The sequence below is a fragment of the Heterodontus francisci genome, chromosome 37, assembly GCF_036365525.1.
Source record: "Heterodontus francisci isolate sHetFra1 chromosome 37, sHetFra1.hap1, whole genome shotgun sequence".
NCBI classification, from domain to species: domain Eukaryota; kingdom Metazoa; phylum Chordata; class Chondrichthyes; order Heterodontiformes; family Heterodontidae; genus Heterodontus; species Heterodontus francisci.
This window is the reverse complement of record NC_090407.1, coordinates 29,702,905-29,723,389: the sequence shown is the minus strand read 5'-3', so window position 1 is coordinate 29,723,389 and position 20,485 is coordinate 29,702,905. Positions and strand designations below refer to the sequence as shown.

The 20,485-nt window shown below is 42.6% G+C and overlaps 1 protein-coding gene across 2 annotated transcripts in view; it reads right to left on the bottom strand.

Moving 5' to 3' along the window:
• rcc2 (regulator of chromosome condensation 2) overlaps window positions 1-20,485 on the bottom strand; it is a 37,778-nt gene that overhangs the window by 7,602 nt on the left and 9,691 nt on the right. For both annotated transcript variants that reach the window (XM_068017453.1, XM_068017452.1), the window contains 8 exons: window positions 16,799-16,942; window positions 15,352-15,483; window positions 12,652-12,740; window positions 11,368-11,482; window positions 6,076-6,242; window positions 4,590-4,770; window positions 4,125-4,230; window positions 607-679 (listed from right to left, as the gene is read on the bottom strand). In XM_068017453.1, the coding sequence (XP_067873554.1) occupies window positions 607-679; window positions 4,125-4,230; window positions 4,590-4,770; window positions 6,076-6,242; window positions 11,368-11,482; window positions 12,652-12,740; window positions 15,352-15,483; window positions 16,799-16,942 (1,007 nt within the window). The remainder of the gene's footprint in view (window positions 1-606; window positions 680-4,124; window positions 4,231-4,589; window positions 4,771-6,075; window positions 6,243-11,367; window positions 11,483-12,651; window positions 12,741-15,351; window positions 15,484-16,798; window positions 16,943-20,485) is intronic.

Genomic DNA, 20,485 nt, shown 5'->3' with positions numbered 1-20,485 from the left:
TTAACACCAAACACTGCAGCATTGGTGCAAAACTGTTTTTACACTGACATTGCAGTTAGGTAAATGCAGACTATGCCCAGAGTCAGGGCCCAAATGGGTACCAGAGCAAAGTCCAGTCAAACTCCCTGGAGTTTTACTCGGCATTCACGCTAATCAGATTAGATCTTAACTCCAAACTTATGTGATGTGTAGATGAAAAGTGAGAACCACTTTGAACTAATGCTGAGTATAGAGTAAACGCATCCAGTATTAAATATATTGACGTAGCCCAGGAGATCCTTGGTTCAAAGCCTTTCTCCACCATAAAGTCTGCACTTGCATGTTCTCTCATCAATTTGACCATTTAAAATGAATACGTATAAATGTTTTGTGGACTCCAATCAACATTATTTCATCAATAAACAGGGAACATTTCGTAGATATGGTTCTCCATTCAAGGGCCATTGAACTCCACAAACAGCCTTGCTTCTAGCATTTCTTGGTGACATTAGTGGGTCATAGTTCAAAAGAGAGGGTGATAGGCATCAACTTCTGTGTGCCTAGACATGCACGTGATGAAGCTCCGTTCCAAGCCCGTAATTAGTTTCCTGCCACCACAGTTCTTACCAATTCTCCAAAGGTAGGCGATGGCCCCCAGCTAATTGTGCTCTCATCGGCTGCCACAATGATGCTGCTTTTCCTGAATACAAAAGAAAAATAAAAAGACATTCCACACAATTCAAAAACATCCCATTTCCAGCCTGAGGCTTTTTCAAGCATTATTTAACAAGCTTGAGTTCTGATGAAGGGTGCACACCCAAAATACCATAACAAGAACAAGTCCTTTTCCTTTACAAATTCTGCTCGACTGGTTATACATTACCAGCATTTTTCAGTTTCTTCATATTTCCATTTTTTCACCTTTAGATTTATTTGCATTAAACATTTGTGCTCTACAACTAGTGAATTATAAGGAATTGCTTTCAATCTTTTGTAGCACCTTCATCAGCAGAAAGCAAATTAAAGTCTATCTATGCAACATAACTAGTACAGCTACAAGGACAACCATACAGATAAGCCCTAGTGCATTGTTTCATGTACATGCCTCCAGGATATGTGTGGCCTTTGACTGGGAGTACCAAGGTCATCAAAAGTGAGCACACTCAGCACTCCTGACAACAATACAGTAAGTAGTGCTTCTGCCCACTGACATAGACAGACCAGAAGATCCCAGATACAAGAACAAAAAATGCAGCAAATACTCAGCAGGTCTGGCAGCATCTGGGGAGATAGAAACAGAGTTAACGTTTCAGACGAATGACCTTTCATCGGAACAGATGATAAACGTTCTGATGAAACGTCACTGACCTGAAACGTCATCTCTGGTTTCTCTCCCCACGGATGCTGCCAGACCTTCTGAGTATTTCCAGCAGCTGCAGTATTTTGCTTTTGCAGAAGATTCTAGGTTCAATTCCTCAACCTGCTGGTCTTGACCAGAACAGAAATTTGGATATTACAAAGGGCCTCAGCCACCTTTGGGGGAAGGGAGGCAAAAAAAATAGTCAGTCAGAACTGCTGCTGTTGATTGCATTTTATGAGCCTGACCCAAAACTGCAGACGCTCGCTGTCTAGAACAGGGGTCAGTAACCTGGGACTCTTTAACATCTCATTTGCAGATCCCAATCTTTTCCAGTTGGAATGTATTATCATGAAAAAAGCCTAAAAACAATTAAGTCAGGAAAAGAACTTATTGTGGTAATAAAAGGCTAATAATCATTATGCTGCACTTTGCGGTTTCAAATGATTATTTTTTTTAAAAACATGCTCTAAATAAACCTGTTTGAGTGGTATAGCTACATCACGGTTATAGATAATGCCTGTGGTTCGAGGAACAAGTTGTATGGTTGCGACCATTATTGTTTCCAATATATCTGAGACAATACATTATTCTATAGGTGCTATTAGAAGCTTTTTTTTTAAATCACGAGAATAGCTGAAAAAAATCTTAATTCAACGCATCTCAAGTTAAAGATGACTTTACTGACAAAATTAGAGTAAAGAAATCCATTTATCACAAGACAGACAAAAAAGAGTTTTATATGTAAATTTCTTATTACTTTTTTTATTCAAAGTGGAAATGTATTTCTTTTCCATTAAATTAATATAGTTCACCATTTTCTTTCCAAACATACTTATACCTAATTCATACAAACTGACACATAAACCATGAACATGCATATATTGAAGATACGCAGAGAACAAAAAGGATGCAAAAACATCAAAAAGATTCAGTTAGTTCTATTTCAATGTTGATTTTTTTCTCTTGATACATAAATTGATACATGTACTTTATTTTAGATGCAATTTATGCATTCTACCAGAAACACTTGGCTATTTGCCACGTATTTGGTTTAGAAATGTCAAATTTTCATCTTGCAATAGTTTTTAATTTTAGGCAATTTCTTTTTTCAAAAAAAACTCTTCAGTTAAAAAAGGTTGCCGACTCCTGGTCTCGAGGCACACAGGTTGGCATCCTCAGGAGAGAGGTGGGAAAATTGGCAAACGTTGGAACAGCATAGCAACAATGTTCAGATGCCATAGATAGGGATGCAATGCAAAACAGAAATTTAACTGGGCCAGCCGAATAAACACTGTGGCTACAAGAGCAAGTCAGACGCTGGATATTCTGCAGTGTTGACTCACCAAAACAAGACACAAGTCAGGAGTGTGATGGAGTACTCTCCCCTTGCCCGGATGTGTGCAGCTCCAACACTCAAGAAACTTGACACCATCCAGGACAAAGCAGCCCACTTACTGGCACCCCATTCACAACCTTTAAACAGTCACGCCCTCTACTACAAGCACAACATGGCTGCAGTGTGTACCATCTACAAGATGCCCTGCAGCACCTCCCAACCCCGCGACTCTACCACCTGGGGCAGCAAGCGCATGGGAACACCATCACCTCCAGGTTCACACACACCACCCCGACTTGTAAAATGTTGCCGTTCCTTCATTGTTGCTGGGTCAAAATCCTAGGTAGGGCGTTCTAACAGTACTGTGGGAATATCTTCACCACACGGACTGCAACAGTTCAAGGTGTCAGCTCACCACTACATTCAAGGGAAATTAGTTTAGTTTACTAATCCGACACGAATTCCATATTCCTACCACATCCCCACCTGTCCCTATATTTCCCTACCACCTACCTATACTAGGGGCAATTTATAATGGCCAATTAACCTATCAACCAGCAAGTCTTTGGCATGTGGGAGGAAACCGGAGCACCCGGAGGAAATCCACACAGACACAGGGAGAACTTGCAAACTCCACACAGGCAGTACCCAGAATTGAACCCGGGACGCTGGAGCTGTGAGGCTGCGGTGCTAACCACTGCGCCGCCATAGATGAGTAATGGGGATGTGGTGCTTTGAACAGTGCCTGAGGCTAGTGGTGCAGTTCATCGGATATAGCATTTGAAGCTGCTGTCACTGAGCTTGACCACTTATGAAGTCATTGAACTTCTTGTGGCATGCATCCAGGTCCTCGGGACAAAACTCCTGGGATTGACCTCCATGGCAATTTGCTCCCACTGCCTTTTGAACGTGTGCCTGGAAGGCCTCCTGGCCCCCAGTGGATACAGAACATCTCTCCTTCCCACCTGCTCCATCAAGATTTCCAATGCGGCGTTCAGAAACAATGGAGCCTGCCGTCTCCCATGTTGTGCCATTCTTCAGTATTTCCAAGGTCAGCCTCACTTCCTGAATGACATCCAGCACTTGCTCTGACCACAATGCATCTCCCCTTCAAGGAGAGCATGCCAGCTTTAAATGGTGTTAGCCACTCATGCTTTTGGCCCCCAGCCAATCAACAATGTGGTTAGTGCTGACCTTGATCAGTGATGCTACATCCAGTGAATGAATACATTTTTTTTTAAATCTTCTAAACATGGTACAGGTAATTATATTTACTTTGTATGCACTCAAGTATGTTTTCTCCCTCAGCATGTTCTTCTACACATCAGAAAAGGGCAAGATGGCCATTGTTCTAGGCCAGTGGTGCATGACTAATTTCAGCCTGGGCATCCAAGTCAAAGTTAAGAAATTGCGACCAGGAACCCTACATTTCCACGGCTGTCTACTCACCCACTGGACAGGCTTCGAACCTTCCAACCACACAGGTCCTGCACCACTTTGGGATACATCGTGGAATCACGCGAGGTGTTAGTTGCACCCCAGAAAAACAAGCCACCTATGGGCAAAGAAACCTGAATTACTGACCAATTAAATGAAAAAAAAAACACACCCATTGTCACAAGTGGTCTATTCCAAACTTGCTAAAACAGACTGTAGATATTTCATAAGCTATCAGGCAGATACAGTCAGGAAAAGCTTTCACGGGTGCTTGAGCCCTAGGTCAGCTGATGTTTAAACTCATCAGAAACAGGAAGTGATTGAAGAAAAAGCTTGCATTTATATAGTGCTGTTTATGGGAGGGACAGCAGAAAGGGCCCTTGGTCATATTATTGGTATTTCACTGCCAAACAGAAGCAATTCACATTTTACAACTAGTCCACAAGAATACAGTGAAGACCTATGTGCATTACCAACCCATTTCATTCACTGCAAATGAACAGGTGTTTCCTGCGCAGATCTGTACAGCACCTCGACCAGGGAAGTCAAACAGCTTAACAAGGCGTGGGACCATTTCATCCTTCTGTTCTGTGTGTCCGAGGCGGCCATATCCTCCAAATCCCCAAGTGAACACTCTCTTCTGTGAATCAAGAGCAATCTAGGGAAGACAAAAAAATTTTTTTGAAAAAAGGATAACTCTTCCATCTTTGTAAGGCTTGCAACAGCAGCTGCACACCCATTAATTCTCTAGAGGTGTACACCAAAACAATCTTCAGGTAAGTCACTTGCAGTAATGACCGACAACGGCAGTAGCCAATATGGTCAGGGAGCAGCAGTGAGAAAAGGTCAGGTCCACCACCTTTGGAAAAGGGTGTGCAAGTCCTGATTAAACATCAGAATGGAGTCACAAATACAGCTGCCTGCTAAACGAGCCTAGGGAAGAGGAGATCAAGATAAGTATCTTGCACCCAAATATTAAGTTTGGGCAAAATCTGCAGGAAGGGGGAATTGAAAAGAATTTCCCTTTAGATAGATCAGTAGGCTTGGGCAGGAAAGGAACATATTATCCACTTGGCTGCAGATAGCTGGCGCATTGTAGGCATTGCTGGAATTTATTGCTCACCCCTAGTTGCTTTTGGAAAGCAGGTGGTGGGCCGCCTTCTTGAGCCACTGCAATCCTGGTGGTGAAGGTGTTCCCATGGTGCTGTTAGGTAACTCCAGGATTTTGACCCAACAATGATGAAGGAATGCCAGTACATGTCCAAGTCCAAGCGGTGTGTGACCTGAAGGAGAACTTAGGAGGTTCCCAAGTGCCTAAGAAGCTTTGGCAACTTGCTGCAGTGCACCCTGCAGATGGTGAACACTGCAGCCACAGTGCACCAGCAGTGGAGGGAGTGGATCTTTAAGATGGTGAATGGGGATCGGGAAGGGCCGATCAAGCCAACTGCTTTGACCTGGTTGGCGCGAATCTTTTCTTGCTATCCAGCAAAAAAGAAGCCCGGAGAATGCTATTAGCTGTCACCAACCCCAATTTTCACATAACATTGTGACTTTTTTTTCCCTGGAATGGGAGAGATCACTGATAGAAAATTGTGAAGACAGGGCGAGAGATTGGCTCATTTTAATGCATCCTTCCATAAAATTTCTGCAAAGAAAAAATTACAAAATGATCTTAAGTTCTTCTACAAATTCTTCCCTTGTCATCAAGGGAATAGCAGAAAATATTTCTCCCTCAATCCCACCCTTCACACAAATGGTTTGCTTTGTAAGGCCATAAATTTGTTGTTTGTTTTTTCGGAGGGGCATCATCCTTCCGTACTAAGATGGAGAGATTTCAGATTGACTCGTGTGTCTCTTAAATTGACGCCATTATTGGTAGGGAGGATGTGGATTTGGGTTTACAGGTCAGGTTGCAAAACAAACTGGTGTGTAACAGTTCCAAGCACAAATCATTCTCTTGTACCGTATGATTTGCTCCGCAGGCTACCTCACGGACAACAACATTTGGCACTGGCAAAATCTGTCCATCTTTTGTCTTCTCCAGGAAGATCGCTACACGCCTTGGCACCACCTCACAGTCAAACTCAATTCTCTGGGCCCGGGCAATGAATTTTCCATCAGAGTTGTGGCCTGTTTGAAAACACAGTAATTACATAGAATTTTACAGCACAGAAACAGACCATTTGGCCCAAAAGTTCTATGCCAGCTCCACACATGCCTCTTCCCACTTTACTTCATCTCCCCTTACCTGCATTCAATTCTATTGCTTTCTCCCTCATGTATTGATCTGGCTTCCCCTTAAATGCATCTATGCTAGTTGCCTCATTCATTATATGTGGTAGCAAGTTTCATATTCTCACCACTCTGATAAATCCAATAAGCAATTCAAGAGAAAATTATTTATCCCCTATCTTGTATTTATGGTGCACTAATTTTGGGCTCCTCACAAGTGGAAACATAATCTCTACATCTATCCTAATGAATCACTTAATTATTTTAAAGAGAGATTTTAAATAGACATCCCACTAAAACAACTCATCATTCAGAGTTAGCATAGCTTTTTGTGAGTTTTCCAAAATATTACACAAGGACCACCAGCATAAGGTACCAAATGCATTGTAAACCAAACAATGAGATTAGATTAGGGAAATAGCGGGAATCAAGCAGCATTGTTTATTTCAGACACTGTGGGACATTGTTATAACTGAAGCAGGAGGAGACCACGGTTTATTCTAGTTCCACTTGTCCATGGATCACAACATATATTTAAATTTTTTCCCACTTACTGACACGGTCGATCATAGACCTCGTTTGTATCCCAGAATAAAACACACCGAGGTTTCTTTAATAAACAAAATTATCAGTTTATTATAAAACAAGTCTTAACCAGTAATACATAAACACACATTGAAATATTAAAGTTCCCTTTTTACCTTAGACATGCAAGCATACCAATTAACCAGAAAAATAAAGGGATTTTTGTTTTTAGAGCTTGATTAGACAAAAAAAACATTTGGGCTGAATACTTGCTCATTCTTGAAGAAACAGATGAGATATGTTGTGTTCCAAAACTGGCATACAGTCTAGCCTCAGAGTACATGTGGACAGGTCACTGGGATCTTTTAGAACAATACTTTTCAGGCAGCGTTGAGAATTAATTTAGCAGGCTTTTCTTCAAAGACAGGAGACAAGTTAAATTGACAGTGGACTTCTCAGGTCTTTTAGAGGGGTACTGGGAAGCTGAGCTGGGTTGTGGTCCTCTCTCCTTCCTTGGAAATTCTCGTCTCTCCTTGGAAGTTCTCGCCATTTTTATACAGTTCAACCCCAACTCAGAACAATTCAAAAGCAAAACCGACAAGAGGTCAGCCTTTTGGTGTCCATCAATCTTGACCTGTCACTTCTTTGTAAACAACTTATCCAGATGTCCAACGTTCTCTGTTGTTTATCGTGCTGGAAGTCAGGTGGTTTCCTGGAAAGGCTTATTTTCCTCAAGATTTCTCAGTGCCCCTTTTAATAAAAAAAATTCCAGGGACTGTTTTTCAAAGTCAAGTGGGCTTTACATGATCCCCTTTGAAAACCCCAAGTTTAACTTTTCTTCAATCTTTCAAAAATGAATCCTCAAACAAATATATTTAACAAAACACAGAGGCACTTTCAGAACATGCAGTTTTAATTGTTTCTTCACCTCCATTCTGACACTGTGGAAGATGAAAAACTGGCAGAGAAACAAAAACTTGGGTAAAATATATTTAGGCTGTGGTTATTTATATTTATACTTAAAATCCAGTTACTATTATCCAAATCACAGATTTCCTTCACCACAAAGTTTAGCCAGACGTGCTCACGGTCACCACTTTCTCCCTCCCTTCTCCTGCACTCAAGTTTTTTACCACTGGCATAGGTAATGACACATGCGATGGTGATGTTACAAGAGTGCCTTTGTGTACCTCATCCATGTAGCCATCCTTCACATGGGAGTTCAGATAGCAAGTACTGGATGGCATCACAACCTGTCTCACTTAATGACCACACATATACCCTTTCCAGCAGGGGTACTGGGTGGCAAGCAAGAGTGAAAATGTCTCCTCCCTTCTCCCTCCATGGCCATGGATGGTGAGGACAATGACAGTGCTCCTACTGACACTTTGGCAGAGGTTAGCTAAATCACAAACTAGGGATCAAGCCAAAGGCTTTCTGTTCCTTACGGCTATAGACCACATCTTATCAGCTGTGTCATCAGGGAAGCTGCATTCATTGCCTTTATATTGCTCGAGACCAGAGACCCATGTTAGCATCTCTGCCTGCAGCATGAAGTAAATTTACCCATACTCTGGCACTGAAGGACATAAAAATAGGCCAAACACTCAAGTGGATTCCGCCATTCAGTTAGATGATGGCTGATCTGCACAACTCCGTTTTCCTACCCCTTGATACCCTTACCGAACAAAAAGAAAACAATCTCAGTCTTGAAAGCTCCAACTGCTCCAGCATTCACAGCGTTTTGAAGAGTTCCAAATTTCTACCGCCCTTTGTAAGAAAAAGTGCTTCTTGATTAATGCACGTTCAAAAAAAACCCCCAAGTATATAAAATGTACAGCACAATAACAAGACATTCGGCAGTGTGTATGCTGCAAATAAGCCTCCACCCACTCCACTTACTTTGTGTAAACATGTAGAGTTTTTCCCTAATACTGACTCTTGTTTTGCAATGAGTCAAGTGTTTAATGTTTTGAAATTGCAGTTACAGTGGAATTCAGCACACTAGCAGAAAAAAATTATGCAATCTTTGCAGCTTCCTTGCTACCCTTAGGGACAGGTTGGTACAGGCCAGTGATGAATAGCACATCAGTGATTTGTGCGACCAAGCAGAGGGCTCAGCCCATTGACAGCCACACGCACCAAAAACAGGCAGCACTAGGCAAAAATACCGAGAGGTCTGTCTGTACTGAAAGACATTAACACCACCGCCCCCCGCCCAGCACATTTATATTACAGTACTGGTGCTGGAGACAGCATACAAGTACAGCAGAGGGGGTTATAAAAAAGCAATCCTTCAGGGTCCCTGGTACTTTTAAGATGAGAATGCTATTCACATTGCAAGTTCAGAAATGCAAATGGCATCCTGTTCCAGCTCATTAAACTGCACTTCAAGAATGTCATATCCACACAGATCAAGGAGATGAACATTAACACAGCTAACGACTCCAACAGCTTTAATCTGCCACTGATCATGTGTGAAACACTCATTAATAGTAATGATCCGCGAGTTTGTTTTGGATGCAGGCAATACACCCTTCAGTGCAAGTGTAGGTGTAGTGTTCACCTAGTTGAGGAGGAAACACACACATGCCAACAAATGTACAATCAGATTAATAGGATTGCTTAATCACTGTGCTTTCAGTGAAAAATCATTCCAGGAGTTGAGTACTGCACTCATGGAAGCAATTGAAACAGCAGATCTCCAGCTCCATCTCCAACTCTCTCCTTCCTAAACACATTCAATGGAGTGGGGAATGTATTGAAATTTTGTACAACATTAAAAAAAAAATGAAAAAGTTAGTTGTCCCAACTCTCTAGGAAGCAGTTAAGTGAGAAGATTCTATGAGATAGTAAAATGGTAATTGCATCCTCTAGCTACCCTCCCATCTGATTCAATTCAAGACTACAACAGTTCATTTGATGTGAAATGGCATTCATCAAATTTCGAAACTCACCAAGTTAGGTGCTAGTTGTTCAGGTGCTGTAACTTTGCATAATGCTCAAACAGAAATAATATCCGTTTCTGAACAACATTACTTTACAAAGGCAAAATACTGTGGATGCTGGAAATCTGAAATAAACCAGAAAATGCTGGAAATACTCAGTAGGTCAGGTAGCATCTGTGGAGCGAGAAACAGGTTGATAGTTCATCAGAACCCTTACTTTATCCTATTCACTGCTACCAAACCTCAGCCAATAACAGTACAGCTGCTTACAAGAATACTGAAGGAAACAACATATTTTGCTCCTTTAGTTTGCTGGGGTAGAACAGGGAGGAAGTTTTTGTTCTTCCCCATCTCACAAAAGACAAGTTAGCAATTTCCTATGTAGGGTGCACCCCTCAGGAAGTGGAATAGCACGAAGTGTTCCGAATGACCAAATTACCCAATGTGTGAAGCAACGACAAGCAGAAATAAATACAAACAGATTCTTAGTCAAATTTTGCCTTGATATGAAGTTTCATAACTGATCCTTAGATTAGGACACAAGTACAACGGCCTATCACAGCAGCAACTTTTTTTTGCCTCCCTCACAAAGTAGCATAAGACAACCCAACTCTTTCTCCAGTCTCTTAATTTCATCACCAAGCTGCAACTAGCCTGAGAGCATGTGGGAGGAGTTCAAGTTTATTTGTATTTTTGCAAATTGCCCTCAGTAACCTGAGCAAACCCGAAGATCGATGTTGGACAGTGGGAGAACAATACCGGGGAATTGTATACGTCCACCTGCAAGACATGGTTTAACAATGCATCCGAAAGATGGCACCTCAGACACTCCCTTAGTACTGTATTGCTATGGTAGCCTAGATCATGTGCTCAAGTTTCAAACAGGGTTTGGACCTACAACCTTCTGACTCAGGCAAAGAGGACACCAAAATACTTCATAGGACGCTAACACACCTACACCTTCGTTCCCGAACATTATAGAATGGGAGACCCCTTTTAAATAACTCCCCCAAATCTCCCATCTCAAGTTCCTAGAGACAATGTCAGGCACCTGTTATTCGAGAAAACAGCTTGTTGATATTCGCTCAAGAAAAGTGCCTGCAAGTCAACAAATACAGAAAAATAAATGTTTAAAAAAAAAAGTTATAGAATTGGACATGCAACAATTGGGATAAGTGCACCAACTTCACTTGGTACAATGCATCAATCTCCATGGGACAATTGACAATAAGGATTTACAGTGTCCCCCATGTCCTCAGGACATCTCAAAGCACTTTACAACCACTGAATTACTTTTAAAGTGCAGTCACTCATGTTGGCAAATGCAACAGTCAATTGCACATAGCAAGACTCCACAAACAGCAAGGGATAATCAATCAATTTGTCAGCGTTTTTTAATAAATTGTACAAAGTGCAGTTGGTTTAAGGCAGGGAGGTTAGCTAGGACACTGGGAGAAGTCCCTAACTTGAGCGGGTATCAAGATGAGGAGTTTTGGAGGAGATATCAAGTGCCAAGACACAATAGTGCTATATTTTAAAAACACACATACCAAGCTGTCCGTACTCTGGATGACCAAAAGAATACAGGTTCCCCTTGCAGTCAGCAATCATACTGAATTCTGCACCACAGGCAATTTTTACAATTGGCTGGCCATTGTACATTATCTGGAAAAAAAAAAGTATAAACAAGCTAATTGATTGATCCACTGGATGTCATAGAACCCTCAGTATAAAAAGCAAGATTACTGTAGCACTGTTTTAAATTGCAGCCAAATTAATTTATTTTTCATATTCTCCATAGTATAAATGGTTCCCTCTCTGTGGGTCAGGTTTCTTCAGAGGAACAGCAAATTTTATGACCACAAAAAAAATCGATTCTACAGTACCTGCATCTTAGTCACACCCATGTTATCATATTACAATATAGCATAGGATGCTATGGCACAAATATATGTAAATCTTCTTGCTTAACCACTGCACCCGCCCCACCCCACAACCTGTGAGCAAACACTTAATATTGGGAGAAAAATCTACTTAGAAGCAACGACAACATAAAGTTTATAGCAGTGAGGGAAGGCCAAAAAAAGCCTTTAAAAGTTTTTATATGGTTATTGTGTGGTATAATTTAGAATACACTGCTCCAAGCGCCAAGACAATGCTACCCAGCTTCAGCTCGAGAACTTCATAAAGATACTGTACATAATGTTCCCTGGCAGAAGGTACATAATACATCAAATACATAAAGATCTGCAGCCAGCTCTGTACTTCCCTTCTACTAGCATATCATTACCATTGATGCCAGAAAATAGTTAATGGCTATACTGTTCATTAACCTAATTTGGACATGAACTGGCAGTATTTCAGCACAGATTTTCAGTAGACACCTCATTACATGCTACTGTACACCTGAAAAAAAACTACATAAAATAAAAATACAACATCCAAGAGAGGGAAGGGGAGAAAAAATGCAAATAGAGAGCAAGAGAAAATGACACAGATATCACAATACTGATTATCAATGACTTTGCTGGAAAATGCATCAGTGAACACGGAGACACCAGGATCAGGCATGACTGTGATGCCATCCTTGCACCTCCATCAGCCAATATTGTTGAACAGCCAATATTGTCAACATTCAATAAACTCACATGAAGAGTGGCTCACTTGAGCAAGTTACCATAGAGCTTCTAATACCTGGGGAAACACGGTTCAGTACAAGTCAGTGACCACAGGAGAGAAAATTGGAAATGGCCAGTAGGGAGGGATGGGAAATTATTCCTCAGAATATGTGATCCTGTGAAAAATAATTTGTCAGATTGGTTGGATTGGTTTACCTGTGCAGGACAGGGTTCTGCTTCAGTCTGGTTTCCAAGGCCAAGCTGTCCCATTTTGTTCTCACCAAAGGCAAAAACGGTTCCATTTTCTACACACACAAAAAGTTAAGACAACTTAGTAATTACAAAAAGAACTAGAGCTTACTGAGCAACTCTTCAATAAATGGGATTAACAGAAGTACAACAGGCATCATGATGGACATTCGTGAAGAGTCACATACAGCATATAGTCTGATTATCAAGTTCCCTGCTCTTCATGTTATTCATTTAGAACTCCAGTGTTAAAATAGGTGATTTTCATGTCTTGCTTCGGAATAGTCTTTTATTTTACCCCTCCCCTACAACTTAACTTCTTGCCACTGAGAGAGCGCTTCCCTCTGGTGCTAGCCAGTGGCCTCCTGCCGCTGAGAATTTCTGCCTGCCTCAGGTAGGCAGCTAACCAGCAGCATGCAGAATGGAGCTCTGCCATTAAATTCCCTGGGCTTCATGCTGCCAAAGTCGAGGCAGGGGTGTTGGGATCAGCCATGTTCCAGGTTAAACCTGGCACTACAGTCTTAGGTTCGGTCCCTAATCTGACTCAGGTGAATCAGTGGTTCAGTTGCACCAACTGATTTATATATTCCCAGGAAAGGGAAAAGAAAAGCAGGCAGGTTTCCTGCTGACAGCTTTGCCCAGTCACCTCTGCTGGCAATAGCTGATTGATATCAAGTAAGGAGAGAACGGAGATCAGTTGTAACACAATTGACACTTGAAAACCAATCCTTATTGGGATGTTGGTGCACTCAAGGACAAGGTACAGAAGCAGTCCTGGCAGAAGTGGAACCATACCCCAGTACAGGGTAGTCCCCTTCAGGAGAGCAGGCAAGCAAAAAAAAAACAAAAAGAAGTTTGTTTTGCAGCAACAGGGCAATTAGTTTTTGAATATATTCTAGTGTAGCCAGGTCAGAATCATTCCCTTTTCGGTCTACCAGCAGGGAGGAAATCAGAGTACAATAAACAGTGTAGTTATTTTGATCCAAGGTTATGCAATTACGCAACAGTTACAACTGGCAAGTATTTTGAAAACTGAAAACTTTCCTAAGTTACATATTGTCCAATACAGATTTTAAAAGTTCACAATGAAAACTCCTCAACACAATTGTAGTGTTAAAAATGCTATACAGTTGTTGCACATGTGGTAGACAAATCATTCTGTTTTCGATCTGAACTCTCCCCCCACCCAGAATGGCTCTGGGTTACCAGTGATCCCAGGGATGCCAAAGGCTCAATCCCCTGGTTCCTGCAATCACCCTGACCACCGTGAACTTTTCAGTAATCTCTTGACATGGAGGGGCAGCCAAACTTTTCCCCACTCCCTTGCCTGGGAGTACGGAGGCCAATTGTAGCATCTCTTGGCTAACTCAGCAAAGCACAGGGGTACAAGTTGGCACCTTTTGGGCTAATTGAACTACAATTGTTTTAATTTTCACTGTTTCACCCCCACACAGAGTTCTACAAATTAGAAGCTAAAGGCTGCGCCAAGTGCAGAAGAAAAAAACATGCACAGGCACAGCTCGGAAACCAAGAGAAGATAACTAAACAGGTAAGTTCAGTGCAAATACATAAACTTTTGTGTGTTCCACATCAGATATCAAAACTGTTGCTTGAAGGGAAATTTATAGTTGAAAGCTTGCACCATAGCACCAGAAGACAGACAACCACTTCAATGAACAGGAAATTAAACACATGGATCTGGCAACAATCAGCCAAGGGACCCCCACATCAAGTGCTCTGCTTCATTTCCTCTCCAATGAAATGGACATCATTGAGCTCTACGCTGAAGCCTTTCAACTATAAGCTCCCCTGGAAGATTTTAAAACCCACAAGATTTAAATTCAATCAAATCGGATTAGACAGCAGTACACCACACAGAAAATAAAAAAAAGTTTGAAAGTCTTAGCAAGCAATAAATGGAACAGATCTAAACACCCAATTAAAAGCATGTTTAGAATAACCTTAACACAGAATTTCCTCCCGCTACCTCAAGACCAAATCTGCCCCATTAAGTCTTCTATTTGGACCAGCATCATAGAGACACACGTTTAGGCAATGTGGTGTTCTGCTTCAAGAGCCCACTGTGTCTTGGAAGGGACAGTCTAAAAGGCCTATCTTGCCTCGTAGCATTAAAATTATCCAACTGTTCAAACTGCAGAGAGAACAGGTAAAATTGTTCATTGACATCACTGCAAACTATCTGGCACTCTTGGGATAGATGGACCAACTGCCACTCCTCAGAATGTTCAGTAATCCCCTTTGTCCATGGTCACTGCACTCATTTAATGCCAAACAATACAGTTGCTATTTTCAAATAATACAGTATTGTACTTTGAGTTACATCTTAACATTGTTCCTCTGTTCTGTTTATGATATACTATATATAGACACTTATTTAAAGTTCAGTGCAAAATTAAGCCCTCAATATCCCTAAAAACAAGTCGCCTATTTAAAAATCAGAAACACTGGAACTATTAAAATTCTTACAGAATGGCAGTTTTTAGACGTGTTAAATATTAGCTTGACCTGGAATACGGAACTCCTCGCTAAAAGGGATACTGAATAAGCCAAGTTCTGCCTGCACTCTACTGCAAAATAAAATCATTGCTTGTTATAAAGTCACAATGAAGGCCAACTTTCAGGCCTCCCGTGTGCTCTGGCAGTTACCTGTTAAACAGAGACTGTGATTACGTCCGCAAGCTACTGCGACGATTGTCTGTTCTTTGAGGGCCTCAATGAGTTTGGGGACCTCTCCTCGCTTTGTGTCTCCATGTCCAAGCTGACCTTTTTCCCCTCGACCTAAGAGAAGTGAAAAGAAAGAAGGAAAAAGAACAATTTAAAAATAGCCTGTAGTACATCCTGTAATGCTACATTAGTCAGACAGCAGGATTAAGAGGTGCAATTCCCACAGTGCACTTGAGGTGCATTGAACTGATTTTCTCCAAATGTATTCAGTTTACTATAAAATATAGCAGTTCATAGTCAGTTATGTAACTCGGTCATTTAAATAGCACTGGTAAGGCAGTACAAAATCTTGCAGCTCAGAAACAAATATGAAAAGGAGATGTATGCAAGATTATCAAAGAGTTTGTTAGGGTAGATGTAGAAAATATGATTCCACTTGTGGGGGGGTGGGTGGCATGAGGGGAGGCAGGGGGAAACGGGAGAAGAGACCAAAACTAGGGGTCATAAATAAAAGCCAGTCAGTCAGTCACTAATAAAACCAACAGGGAATTCAGCAGAAAAACTTCTTTATACAGAAATTGGTTAGAATGTGGAACGCTACCAAAAGTAGTTGAGGAGTACAGCAGAGATGCATTTAAAGGGAGAAGTTGATAAACACACAAGAATAGTGGGTTATGTTGATACGGTTAGATGAAAAGGGGCGGGAGGAGGCTTGTGTGAAGCATGTCACCGATATGGAACAGTTAGATCAAATGGCCTATTTCTGTGCTGTAAATTATGTATAAATCACATGCAAATCACTCAAACACATGGCAGACTGCACAGCAAGATGGAGGAGTGAGCAATTCACTTTCTTCCAGAACCAGAAAAAAGGATGGGAAGAGATGAAACCACAAGTCAAGTCTTTCCTCAACATGCCAAGTCACTTTCAGCTTTAAAGCTAGTTAAATGCTAGAAGTTTAAAGTGCATACGAGCATTAGAGCATGGCTACCCGAACCGAACGGGACCAGACGACATGTGTTGGGTTCGGGTCGCTATTCTGGGTCAGACATTCGGGCTTGGGTCGGGTCCAATGACAGCCAGGACATCATGGCGGGAAACGCATCCGGACTCTACACTAGTCTGCAGTGAGCGATTCCATCCAAGGTAGAGCACAACCTCTTTAATATGCTCAACTTCATTCCGGTGGTTGGGTTGGGTACGGGAAAACAAAAATCAAAGGACTCGGGCTGGGGCGGGTTTCAACTGCAAACCTTTAACGAGCATTTGTATACAAGTAACTTGATAAGCAAATTTGTCAGCCAGTTAATAACTGACAGCTGATTCAAGCAATAAAAAGTGGAAGCCAATAAGGGCGCACAAAGTGCTCACACTTAATCCAGTTACACTGCTTTTACAACTCCTCTTGTTCAGTTCCCGGATACTCACCCCAGCTCCAGAGATTCCCTTCTGTTGTAATGATCAGATTGTGAGCAGCACATGATCCCGATGACACTGTCCGCACACGTATTCCTGAGAGACAGCCATAACGATTCGGGCCCCACAGATTCTGCCCCAGGTTGCGGTATGCAGCTGAAACAATTAAAGTGAGTTCAACTCAAGCCATTGCCAAATAATAATAATAAAACATACTACATAATTGCCTGGCTGGCATTTCAGTCATTTATCCGTCATAAACAGAAAATTGCTGTCACTAAGTTTACAGTAATTAACAGACTTATGTAAACTTTCTGTGGTCACTCAAGCTGAACCAGCTTGTACTTCAAAAAAAAAGTAATTCTCAAGGTGTAAATTGTATATAAAATGTCTAATGAAGACATGCAAAAGGATACAATGGAACCTCCGCTAACTATCAAATGGATGGGGTGTCCTTTGCCAACAAGTCCACTCTTAACTTGAGTTATTTGTTAATTCATGTTATTTTAAGCCTAAAGCACCTGTGATGTTTTGATTTCAAACTGCAATTCAAATTAAGCAATTTAATGAGAAGATCTCTCATGCAAGCCTCAGCTATGGAGGATTCAACAGATAATGGAGGTTCCTATCATTTAGTTATAATTTAAGTAAACTGCAACGGTGGGAGCAATCGGAGGTGCTGAATTAAGATCATATGGGGGCTAAATTCAATAGCCTTGAAAACAGGCGCAGGGGTCGGGATGCACGATTAGCCCATGCCCACTGAGTCAAATGCAGGCATCATATCAATGTCCTGCTGCCCACTCATTTCAATGATTTCAGTTTCAAGACAGCAATAACCACATTGTTGATTGGCTGGGGGCCAAAAGCACGAGTGGCTAACACCATTTAAAGCTGGCATGCTCTCCTTGAAGGGGAGATGCATTGTGGTCAGAGCAAGTGCTGGATGTCATTCAGGAAGTGAGGCTGACCTTGGAAATGCTGAAGAATGGCACAACATGGGAGACAGCAGGCTCCATTGTTTCTGAACGCTGCATTGGAAATCTCGATGGAGCAGGTGGGAAGGAGAGATGTTCTGTATCCACTGGGGGCCAGGAGGCCTTCCAGGCACACGTTCAAAAGGCAGTGGGAGCAAATTGCCATGGAGGTCAATCCCAGGAGTTTTGTCCCGAGGACCTGGATGCATGCCACAAGAAGTTCAATGACTTCATAAGTGGTCAAGCTCAGTGACAGCAGCTTCAAATGCTATATCCGATGAACTGCACCACTAGCCTCAGGCACTGTTCAAAGCACCACATCCCCATTACTCATCTACAATAACCTATCAATCAGGACTCAGACCTGACATTCATGTGCTTCACCACACTCCTGCATTACAACAGTGATTACACTTCAATGGCTGTAAAACGCTTTGAGACGTTCAGTGGCTGTGAAAGGCACTATACAAATGCAAGTTTTTTTTCTTTCACTTAGCACTGCTGCCTCACACCTACATCTCACTGGTTGCAAACACGGTCAGCTATTCAACCATGACAGCTGTATTATCTAAACCAGGGCTGTCCAACCTTTTCATGTGAGGGGCCACATTACAATTTTTGTCCTACACAGGGGCCCGGTGAGAAAATTTAAGATAAAGGCACTAAATATTTATCAAAACTGCAAATGTGCATTTTGTGAAGCTGCTTTACATAATTTATTTAATTTTTATTTAGAGGCCCTTCGGCCCACCAAGTCTGTGCCGACCAAAAACCACCCATTTATACGAATCCTACATCAACCCCATATTCCTACCACATCCCCACAATTCCCCTACCACCTACCTATACTAAGGACAATTTATAATGGCCAATTTACCTATCAACCTGCAAGTCTTTGGCTGTGGGAGGAAACCGGAGCACCCGGTGAAAACCTACGCAGTCACAGGGTGAACTTGCAAACTCCGCACAGGCAGTACCCAGAATTGAACCTGGGTCGCTGGAGCTGTGAGGCTGTGGTGCTAACCACTGTGCCACTGTAAGACTAAATTTATTAACTTATTTTCTCATTACTATGCTGAACACTGATTTAGTGACATACTTGGCATTGTTTTTGCTTGCATTAGTACTCAATCTCTGTTTGCACACTTAATATAGCGATGGGGAGTATTCCAGCTAGATGTCCATCTGTCAGGAATGATCTTGATCTCTTTCTCTTGCTCTCTCCCTCCCCCTCTGCATCTCTCTCTGCCCACTCTGAGTCTCTCTTGCTCCCCGCGCTCCACTCGCCAAAATTCAGATAATAGAGGCAGGCCATGAACACTGCACTCTGCTGGGCACGGCCATGTTGTGTGGGAACGGGGCCCTAACAAACCTATAGCTGCCCACCGAAGTGCCTGACATTCCAGCAGTTTACACCCACCGGCCAAATTGAAACCTTTGGAGGACCAGACTCTGGCCCATGGGTCATATGTTGTCCAATCATGATCTAAACAAATTCCACGACACTTCTGTCTCTTGAAGGACAGGTGGTGCACAACCAGAAGCTAACTGGAGGGGGACAGGCGTGCCTGCATGTCCTAAATCCCACAGGGGAGACAGTGCTGGCTTTTATTAGGACAGCCATTGCTGTAGGCAAAGGTGGAAATTAAATCATACATGATTGGGTATGAGGATACAATCATCCTTCATCGCATCCCACACTCTTCTGATTTGCAAACTACAGATAGTGTAAGCATTCACCTCCTACTACCCCCCACCCACCACCCTGATCACCAGACTTCACATTCACCAGCTCAAATAATGACATTGTGCATACTTCAGACGATAGCAGAAGTGAGATCAGAATGTGGCGAGACAACAGGCACGAATGCGCTGCAGCAAGGGTGAGGGCAAGGGTAGCACAGGTGCCAGCTCACTGGAGGGCGAGGTCACACACATGTTCTGCTGCAGACTCAGATGGGGCAGCCTACCAGAAAGCCTGCAGTCAATTCAAGCAGCATTGAGGAATCAGTCAACAATTTGGCACAAGGCTTTGTACAAAGCATGGAAGTGGTAGCCAACTCCACTTGCACACTTGTGGACCCAGCCACAATGTAACGCCTGACGGCCGATTGTGCTCAAATGGAAGCTCCACCAGCAACACGGCTGAGTGCTGCAGTGAAAGCTCAGACTGCTGCCATCATGGTTGTGGATTACAGTGTGCAAAGTGGCCTGCAGGGTGTCACAGCAGTGCAGATTACTAGGATTGGTGAAATGCTGCCCTGGGGTTGGGAGGGGGGGAGGGGGGGAGGGGGGGGGAAGTGCGCAGTGGAAATGACTTGTCCTCCTACCACTGCCACCCTGTCTGCGCTCTTGCTGTTGTCCATCAGCCAGCCCAGACCACTGCTACCCATGCCAGGATGATGCAGTCCGAAGCCAGGCCCTCTAGGCACAGATCTGCAAGGCCATCTTCCAAGGCCACCTGCAGTCTCTTCCAGAGATCAGCAACCTTCCACGAGCTGTGCTGCAGCCGACGGGTAGCACTGCTAAGGAACATTAGGACAGGCAGAGGCACACGGAAACAGGTACTAATGGGATGTACAAGGGTGATTATTGACTCTTGTATGCAAGATGGCATGACTTTATAAATTTGGGGGTGGAATTTTATGCTCTCTCCAGTGGCACGTTTGGAGGCTGGGACAGCATAAAATCAGGTGGGATGGCAGTGAGGGGGGTGGGGGGA